Source organism: Cyclopterus lumpus, chromosome 19 (genome assembly GCF_009769545.1).
Source record: "Cyclopterus lumpus isolate fCycLum1 chromosome 19, fCycLum1.pri, whole genome shotgun sequence".
In the NCBI taxonomy this organism is placed as follows: Eukaryota; Metazoa; Chordata; class Actinopteri; order Perciformes; family Cyclopteridae; genus Cyclopterus; species Cyclopterus lumpus.
The window spans coordinates 9425244-9435303 of record NC_046984.1 but is presented as its reverse complement, the minus strand read 5'-3'; the positions used below and the strand labels follow the sequence as shown (position 1 = coordinate 9435303).

Genomic DNA, 10060 nt, shown 5'->3' with positions numbered 1-10060 from the left:
ACACTGGGTTTTCATCGTTTTCTACACAGGGAAACATTGAATTGATTCCCCACAAGGAGGGCATCTATTCAAGCTGTGTTCACAATTTGCAATATCCAATCAGACCACTTACAAAATAAAAAAAATTACATCCAACAAGATTATTCTGTATTTGTGTATTTAATTCATAGAACCATTCAACTATTACAATAATTAAAGGCAGCCACTTACCATTAATGCCAGTTGTGTCTGTAAAGACTCATGTACGTGTTTGTCTTTGACCAAGTTGGTTATTTGACCTTTGAATGGACCAGCATTTGCACATAAACTGATCAATCATCAGTCCTTATCTGCACATTATCAGAGATGCTTGGTATGTGTGAATGCTCATTCTTCTGACATTTTACAGCATCGCAAACCTTGATATAGTTGTAGGCTGCCAGATTGCATGCCAATCAATGCAACACTGTTTAGGTTTTGCATTGATTACCCTGCTCTGTCCTTTGAGTTAAACTGTAACAGCAACGTATACTGTTTCTACAACTGGAATAATCTATAAAAGAGTACAATAAGTAGATTAGGGAGAAACTCTTCAAATTTAGTAGGATATCTCCTTTTGGTCTGCCATATACTACATGGTCCTATGAACTGTGTATAATCCACACCATTTACTGTACTGTGTCCATAACTAATGGTTTACTCAAAGCTTGTGCAGGAGAGTAGTAAAACCTTAATCAGTACAAAAATATGGAAACAAAAATCATCAATTCAGTACACAAACTTGGAAGATATAACTTTTAAAGTATAGAGCAAAGGTTGCACACGATTGTGTCTTCATCCTCTTCCACCGCTGGTCCGTTTAAGATCCTACAAAATGTATTAATTATAATGACGTCAGAAGTCAGCAAGACAAATTGAGAGCAATGTTCCAGTTTTAGTACCAGCCAGACATACAGCTCTGAGGTTGGAATAAGAGCAGCTTTGTCTTCAATGTAAATTTAATGAAACACTTGGTCAATTTGCCATAAATTACAAAACTATCAAAAGCTCTACTCCAACTGAAAATATTTTTCTTTAAAATGCAAAGGAAAGTAAATGTAGTAAGATGATTGTTTTAAAGCAATGTAATAATGTTAGTATGCATGTTAGAATTAACTTGTTTTGGAGTACCGACTTCATTCTTTCTTATTTCACTGTTGCACTGTATTTTGGCTTCTGCCAATGAATATAATTAGTTCTCTTCTATGCTATATTAAAGTAATTTATAGGGAAATACATCATTGGGTACACAGGAAAGGGGATATTTGCACACTTTTATCTAGACAGGTTCAATAAGTAACAAGGGAATAAGTAACAACAAAACTGATCCTACACTCTGTCCACACTAAATCTTCTGAATAGCAAGATTCCTTTGTCAGGCATTTCTTGATTTCTCAGAATCTATTGAGCACATTGAAGATTATGATAGAAGAATTATGTCAATATGAAGTCACGTCGTCATGGGAATGTTTCCACGAACAGTGTTGATATGTTTCAGGATGGTTTTGCTTCCATCTGTCACTGGGTTATGCAGCAAATTGCACATTTGCATCCGATTACCAGTTTGATGAAAACAGCTTCCTATTTCTATGAGAAAAGCTGTTCTGCTTTCAGAGATGCTGATCAAATGCACGGGTCTGGAATTCACTTTTCTGGTGAACTGGATACTTGTTTGGTGGCATATAAAAGAACCGAGTTAACTTTCATTGATGCCTCAGATAATAAAATACACTCCCAGGGACTTGATAATTTCTTACTGGTGTGCACCATCAATCCATGATACATCCTGCGTTATTGCACACATTGAATCGTCATGAGTCATGTGTTAATTGTGCATTACTGAAGCATTTGTTTTGTACCCTTATTAAGTGTTACTAATGACAGCTTAGACAAACATTGCAGTGTAGTAGATGAACAGATCAGCACACAAAACAAAGCCCATTTACTCTTTTTACTTTAAATTGTCAAAATTACAAAATAATAACATGATCTCTACTTCATCTACAAAATAACATATTTATGACTGTATTAAGCATCATCGATTTTTTTTTGCTCTAACAACCTTTTAGACATGCATACTGTTGAGAAATATAAAAATATAAATATAAATACATCCCATTAATATTCTTAATGAATCCATGACTAAGATTTGAAATATTTCATCATAAAAGAATTAAAATGCAGTTGAGTACGATAAGGCATTAAGATGTATCACAAGAGCTGTACAGAATCCTAGAGTAGAGGTAATATCTTTTTCTTAGTGTGATGGAAAAAAACTCAAATTAATGTTTTAATAAATCACTAATTTTCTCAACAGGAAGAACACATTTCCAAAGGAGAAAAAGGAAGAAAAGGAAGAAAGAAACAACTCTACAAATTTTAAGCTAACATTAACACAAAACGGAAAAAGCACTCCAGTACAAAACCAGGATTTGTTGTTTACAGCATACCAAGTGGTGTTGTCCAACTCCCATTGTACTTATGACTTTACAAGCCCTTTCTCAACACCACATCACTCACAATAGAACTCAAAGCAACCAAAGCTATCCAATTGACAAGTGACCATTCTTCACATGATTAATGTAGATCGATAATGACTTGCTTTCAGGGCATTATGTGCTATACAGAGTTAATTGACTAAATCTAATGCATAAGTTTCACTCATTGGACTGGTATATAGAGAAAACAAAAAGGACTATGGCAATGACAGTTACAATCAAATGAATGGCCAACAATGTTAAAATATTCAGAATAAAATCAAGACTTTTATAAATATTATTGTTTACAGCCAACTAACTTGGTGGAACTGCGAAATATTTCTTTTGTCATGACAGCTCCCTAACAATAAGCATGACTGAGCCTAATTTCATGCAAAAGGTAGCTTTTGACTACAAGAATTGCCATGTCAAAAGCTGTCGTGTTGATTAGCAGTTGTTTCTTTTCTTCTTCTTTTTTCTTTCTTTTAAATGGCCAGACCAAGAGAGGAAGACTCAGAGCAAGAAAATCCAAGAAATCTCAAACAATAACGACTTAAGGTGCTTGACATTCCTGAACATAACTATTCTTATCTCTGTACCTTTAGGAAAACAAATGAAGAAGTACATCCCACATTTCCATACTGACCAAAACACATATGGCCTTCCATCCTGATCAATAAACAGCCCTCTAGAGACTTAATAACCTGGCATTACAGCTTTGCAAAATCAAATGGTTTTAGTTTTGTGAACAAACAAGCTAACATGCTAGCAGAGCCCCTGACTTGCGCGCACAGACACACACACACACACAACCAAAAACACACAACTCTCCTTTCTACTGGTTTCTTCGTTACGTTTTCTGAAAGCTATTCTCTCCCTACTACTTCTTAACGCAAGCCATTTGGATTCTTAGAAAGTGAGCTGCAAAAATGGAGGTAAGATCAGAGCTGGTGTGAGATATACAGTACTTGGTGCACTTGCAGAGAGCAGCCAATGCCAGGGTCGAGGGGAGGGACAGAGAGAGAGGGCAGAGAGGGGAGAGTAATACAGTAGACGCCCACAATACCACAGTTTCATTGGAGTCTTAAATGCACAAGGGCATTCAGGAATAATTGGACAACACATCCATGTTTGTCATGAGTGTCAATGAACCTGCTGCCGCCACAAAGGTCCCTCTTTCCATGACTTCACTGCTCTATTAATACAGCTTCCTTTTCACTGATGCTCCAGCTCTGCAGCTCTGAGGGAAAACTGCCCTTGAATGCCGACTGGAGTTAATCTCCCCCACTTTTTAATCCTAACCATACCTATAAGTGGGGATATTACAAAACTGAAACCGGATCAGCATCTACGCGCAACTGTAACCGTCTCCAACCTTGCCCTCTGTTAAGAGACTGAGGTTATTATTGCTGAGCTCTCTACTGTTAACTGTGGGATTGTGGAGCTGCAATGCTCGAGCAGTCTGTGACGAGCAGGTCCACCACCGTGTTACCGGTGACATACACAGTCGGCGCTGTCACCATGTTGCTGAGGGAGACAGAGCTGCTGGCAGCCACATTGGTGGTGATGGGGCTGGGGGCACCCTGGTTGTTGCCATGGGTGCCCATGTGCCCCTGGAGCTGGGTGGGTGTCTTGCAGTGGATGCCGCATAGGTGGCAGACGAGTATGCCACCAGAGGTTGTGCCGAAGCCCCCTGGACTGTCTTTCCACTCCTGCCCATGGTGCTTCTGGGCATGGACACGAAGGTATGTCAGTGTGGTGAAGCCTGACGGAGGAGAGCAGAGACGAGAGGGAAAAGTGAAAATGCGCACAAATGACTAGAACTGATCTCGAAAAGGAACATAATAAAACTCAAAAAAGGTGGTGAAATCTTATCATATCATTATACAGATAAATAACTGCTCTTGTAATCCCACTCAGACAACAAATCCCACTTTTAATGCACAGAGGATGGCACACAGGACAAGGGTACGGTCAAAATGTGCACCCTGAGGGGATGTCGTTCTCTCTCTGTTTAACTTGGCTCGATCATCCCCATCCTGTTGTATCGTTTAGTTGGTCTCTTGGATGCGTTTGTTTATTAGCCTTCTGATCCACTTCTGATGACATAAACGTGGGCAACAATTCCTTAGTTTAGGTAATCATGCCACGATTAATTCAATCAAAGGTTACATGATCAGATTCAACAAGATCAAACATAAGGGAAGTTAATACGATTACATTCTGCATGATCAGTGCAATTTCTCCCACACTCTTTGACACAACGCTTCAGCGTTAGGTTGACATTAGAGGTGTAAACATGGTATGTGTGCCTGCATTGCTATACAAATATTTGTATGCACTTACGCCTGCACAGATTAGACCACTTTAAAAGTTGATATGGTGATATAGCAAAACTGTTACTTATTTACACATCCAGCAGATATGTAGCAACAATATTCACCCTCTGTTTTGGTCCTTACCACCAACTCCTGAGGAAAATATCTCTCCACGATGTTCACCAGTTAGTTAGCATGCAGTGCGTTTATCTTATTTACTTCATAAGTTGTTTTATTGGCAGCCAGAGGATTTACATAAGACAATTACAAATACCTTACCACATCAGAGCTACCTGCTGCGGCCGGACGCGACTGAAACAGTAAAGTCCGATACTGGAAAACCAAAACAATAAGCTGGAAGCGGCTTTATAGCTCCAGAGAGTTGAGGCTTGTCAGTGTCCACTTTTGGAAGGTCACAGAATTGGCCACAATTGAGGACTCTTGTTTTTCATGTCAAGACTAAATTGCCTGGGCATTGTCTCATGTGTTTGTTAACATCATGACTGAGATTGGCTGTAAAAAAAACCCCGCTTCAACTGCAACCAATAATGTGACTAAATTGAAATTATGTTCCTGTTAATTTGAGGAGTGCCTACGGTTTGCATGTTCCACCATGTGCCCGTCGTTGGTCTTGACCTCAATACACTGGTCTTGGTAATGACTTGGTCTTGACTACTTAACACTGGTTGTTGTCAACAAATGAAAATATAATATGACATATCCTTTAATGTAAACTTACTGCGGTTACAGAGATGGCAAGCATGGTGCTGTGACTGGTTGTGCACCCTCATGTGATCTGTGATGTAAGCAGCAGACAGGAGCTTGCCACAGATGTGGCAGGGGACCTTCTCCTCATGGCGAATCATATGCGCACGCAAACGATCCTTCGTGGCAAAGCTAGACTCACAGGTCTGGAAAAAAGATGGAAAAGATGAGTGATTATGGTGAAGAAACCAAAGACCTATGCACAAGAATGCGAACATAGTTTGAAAATGTGTGCATATGTTTATATAGTTGTTAGTTTCACACATTGTCACCTTGTAGTCATTTAAGTTATCAGCCAGTGTTCACGACCCAATTGAATCACCAATATGTTCGTCATGCTCATGATTATTTAAGGCTTTGAGCTGCTGCATGTAAACATAATAATTACAGTTCAATTACACCTACTGCGTATTCAAAAAGGCAAGACCTTTATCCAGATCAGTTTCCATGGAAATATTCTCAATGTTCATTTACTCATGTCAACAGATATCCGTACGAGGCAGCTGAAGACAAATAAAAGTGCAGTAATGTACAACATCTCGACCATGAGTAATCTGGAACACTGTGCATGTAAACATGGTCATTTTAAACGTGAAAAGAACCCAAATAATATGCTGTGTAGGACTAGCAGGTGCGGCTGCCACACAGGATAAACATGACGCACCGGGCATTTGAAGGGTCGCTCCGAGGAGTGTACCTGTCTGACGTGACTGTTCAGATGGTCAGGCCTTGGGAGAGAAAGAGAGTCAACCTATTAGGACAGAAAATGCTTCGAAAGTTTTGAAGGTAAAAGGTGTGACCATTTGTGTGAAATGTCAGGAAGAACCCATTTCTCTAGTGAGTTCAACCTTCTCAGAATATGCTTTACTTGTCAATAGTTAGCTGAGAAGAACGTTACCACTCATGTCTGTACGCTAAATATGGAGCTATAGCCGGCAACTTTTGGTTTTCTCCAGACAGAACCAGCAGTTTCCAGTCTTTATGCTAAGGTAAGAGATGTCTTTCTATCTCAACCCTGACAGTATATGTTTTTCACCTGGAGAAAGCCTTGCCACAGTGGGGGCAGACGTAGGGCTTTTCCACACCCCCCTGGTGGGAGCGCACGTGATGGCTCATGCGGTCCTTTCTCTTGAAGCGCTGCTGGCAGATGGGACATGAGAACGGCTTCTCGTCCGAGTGGGACAGGCGGTGGCGGTTGAGGTGGTAAACGTCACGGAAAGCCTTCCCACACGTCTCGCAGGCGTGGTTCTTCCTCACCGGGTTTGGGTTAGGATTTGCAGGCCGCTGAGGCAAAACAGATGAACACACAACAGCGTTTAGATGGAAAGTAGAAGTACAGTTAGAAACACAAAAAGAAATACATTCATCGACAACTATTGTAATATTGTTATATCTTTTGTTGTAACCATGCAAATGCACAAATATATTCTTGCCTGATTTGTACTAATGCGCACTTGCAGAAATGTCTGATGTTGATTCACATGTTAGATTAACTATGTCCCGCTGGATGGAGTCTTTATCTGCTTTCAAGCTAGTTGTGTTACAGACAACATGCAGTGGAGCGTGGGGGGCTTCTAGCACGTTGTTTTCTCAAACTGGGCACCAGTGCCAAACACTGGGATGGAATTTACTGGTCCCTGAACTGATGTACGCCTGGACGTTGTGTAGATTTGAACACACAGGAGAGTTTCGAAGCTGGTGATACACAGTAACTGTATACAGGTCACAAATAAAAAATAAAATAAAATAAAAAAGGTGGGTTAACCATCTCCGGCAGTTTAAGAAACAACATGCTTGAAGGTTTGGGGTTGATGACAGCCATCTCCACAAGGCCCTGACCCACCTGTACTGTCGCCCCTGTGGCCATGACGACAGCAGCAGGAGGCGGAGCATGGGGGTTAACACTAGCCATTACGTTAGCCATGGCAACCCCGTCACCATCCTGACTACCCAGGGGAGGCTGCTGGGCCCCCGCCAGCACGACAGGAGGGGCGAGAAGGTGAGGTGCGGAGAGGTGTAGCAGGGAGAGGGAAACAGTGGGCCTCTCCACCCTCCCTCCAGCCCCCACCGCCATCACCGACGGGGCCGCCACTGCCACCTGGCCGGCTGCTCCCTCCTTTGCCCCCTCCTGCTCTCTGGCCCTGTCCTTCATGCGTACCCCAGTGTGGACCGACTGGTGCCGCCGCAGGTTGTAGTTGTTCTTGAACTGCTTGTTGCAGATGGCACAGATGTGGGGCATGCGGGCCGGCCGAGACACTGGCTTCACTGGACCACAGGAAGGCGGGAAGGAAATAGAAAGAAAGAGAGTTGTTAATTTCAGAGACGGTGATTTGGTTGTTTTTTTAATAGGTATAATAACCTATGACCTTTCAAGCATGTGAGGTAACAATAACATAAAATAAGCAATTTTAAGATGTAATTAACTGCAATAATCTAAATGTATAGTATGGTCTGTGCAATTTCAGAAAATAGTGAGAAATGTCCATTATGAAAATCCAACAATCACAAATCTCCCAAAAATAATCTACCATCATAGAAGGCAACGAAGATGAGCAAATACTTGGAGTCACTGAAAGCAGTGAACTTTTGGCAACTTTGCTTTGAAAAATTGCTTAAATGATTAATTAATAATCTAAATAATTGCCAGTTAATATCCCGTCAAGCGATTAATAATTGCCTCTGCTCTAAATCAGAAATTATAGATTGTTTAGATCCCCATTGATCTTACATAATGTAACCATCTTAAATTTGACTGTTGGGTGCCTGAAATAATACAAATAGTATGTCTTTTCACCTGCAAGTGACCAAAATCAATGTCACTGTTTAAAAAAAAAAAAAAACCTGACTGACTTAAATGATGCACTTTAGTGTTAGGTGTAATGAGTTCAGTCTCGTCCGCTCCACAGATGTAGGATGCAGTGCAGTGTGGGGGCTCACCGGGCAGGGGCTCCTCACTGAGAGCAGCAGTGTCCACAGTCGAGGGAGGCTGTGCTATGTGCTCTGTGGGTGGGGTTTGGGGAGAACTCGTATGCACAGGCATGAGCTCTGATTGGAGGCTCCCGTCCACTTGGTTTTGGGTGGGAGTATTCTGGAGAAGCAAGTAGAAGGCCATCACCAAACGTAAACACAAGTCACAGCATTATCTTGAGGTGCTAGGTTGAAATACGAGACGTGAGGGCCGCAGGATTGACGGACACACATTGTGAGAAAAGTGCGCGCAGTTAAAATGAGAGCAGTAAAAGAGGCTAGCAATGCCTTCTCGGCAAGCCTACCTGGAAGAGAAAATTGCTCCAAGAAGCATCCATTTTGCGCCACGGCGATGGAGATTATAAAGTCAGCTCCTGATTGAGATCGTGGAGGGCAGCCTTTGCATGGTTTTGATCGGCCCACTGGTGATTCAGGCGCAAACAGTCGCCTGTCCCGCAGAAGAAACGACAGGCTTCTGGATTTGCTTGAAAAACGTGAATAAAGTCGTCTGCAATTGTCATTGAGGTAGCACTAATGCTGTCGATTAAAATGCACGCAGCTGTTGTCTAACGCAGGCTGCAGCTCGCAGGCAGCAGGCCGGGTCCAATAATGGCCTGTTTCTCGTTTCACTTTGGTTTTCTAACTTCACTTTACTCAACACTAATCTTACTAAAACGCAACACCACACAACAAAACAGCTTCTTCTTTTTTTTAAATTAAAAAAAAATCGCATATTACAGTCTCACACTTTCGCTAAAAACACAAACCATTCTACGTGAAATAAATGCATTTTACGCAAGAGAACAAATATGGGTTATAACACACGTATCTGGCAGCACAGCAGGTCATGCTTTGTTTTTAATTTATGAATCTATTTTTCCGATTTCTCCCAATAGGCCAATCGGGTGTTTTGTCGAAGCCTCGTTGTTGGATTCAAGCCCTGACCCCGGCGAGCGGCGCTCTCGCCGGGCCGCAGCCTATCGCTCCACCTCGGCCGTTCAGCTGCGAGGATGTCATCTTTCTTTTTTTATCGCCCGCTCTCCCTCCTCCCTCCCTGTCTCTTTCTTCCTTTTCTTTTTTAATTCCTCTTTCTTCTCCCCCTCCTCTCCTTTTCTCGCACCGCTATGTCCCACTTGCTCTTAAAGGGATAGGGTTTCCTCTTTGGACACCCCCTCTCATTTCCGTCTCCCTCGGCGGGGCCTGTCCTCTCCCCTTCCTTCCTGGGTTTTGTCGGCCGACACAAAATGCACCACCGTAGTTTTTTTTCCCCCTCCTTCCGCGGGCCAGCAGGAACAGATCTCCTCGTGCACTGCAGGAAGCAGCCAGAATGACTTTCCATTAACAGAGCGATGACAGACGCATCTTAAAGGAGAGTGCGCACAGATCCTCCCAGTCGGCCTATAATAATGATGTCAGAGTCAGATATAGCACACAGGACGAATAGCAGCTCCGGATACACACACAATAGATGAGAACAGACGGACATAAGTACAGATACACTTCCTGTTTGGCAGA

At 42.2% G+C, this 10060-nt stretch overlaps 1 protein-coding gene across 6 annotated transcripts; it reads right to left on the bottom strand.

Annotated features, from left to right (window-relative positions):
* Nucleotides 1–2983: 2983 nt before the first annotated feature.
* maz (MYC associated zinc finger protein) lies at nucleotides 2984–9975 on the bottom strand. 6 transcript variants are annotated; one of them, XM_034559561.1, is made up of 8 exons: nucleotides 9371–9974; nucleotides 8851–8993; nucleotides 8516–8666; nucleotides 7422–7843; nucleotides 6615–6862; nucleotides 6243–6306; nucleotides 5553–5724; nucleotides 2984–4260 (listed from the first exon to the last, which is right to left on the bottom strand). In XM_034559561.1, exons 2-8 carry the CDS (start codon nucleotides 8881–8883, stop codon nucleotides 3920–3922), a joined length of 1431 nt encoding a protein of 476 aa, XP_034415452.1. In that variant the 5' UTR covers nucleotides 8884–8993; nucleotides 9371–9974; the 3' UTR covers nucleotides 2984–3919. The 6 variants fall into 6 exon arrangements, with proteins under 6 accessions (XP_034415452.1, XP_034415453.1, XP_034415454.1 ...); XM_034559562.1 differs by having other exon boundaries at nucleotides 9666–9974; XM_034559563.1 differs by having other exon boundaries at nucleotides 6276–6306; nucleotides 8851–9975.
* Nucleotides 9976–10060: the final 85 nt, after the last annotated feature.

What these genes read in the sequence shown, in the direction of transcription:
- maz (XM_034559560.1), bottom strand. Translation starts at nt 8,883, where the DNA reads ATGGATGCTTCTTGGAGCAATTTTCTCTTCCAG. An exon ending in CAGTGAGGAGCCCCTGCCCG is followed by an intron (nt 7,844 to 8,515) that starts GTGAGCCCCCAC and finishes CCTGTGGTCCAG; the next exon opens with TGAAGCCAGTGTCTCGGCCG. An exon ending in TTGCCATCTCTGTAACCGCA is followed by an intron (nt 4,261 to 5,552) that starts GTAAGTTTACAT and finishes CTCCTCCGTCAG; the next exon opens with GCTTCACCACACTGACATAC.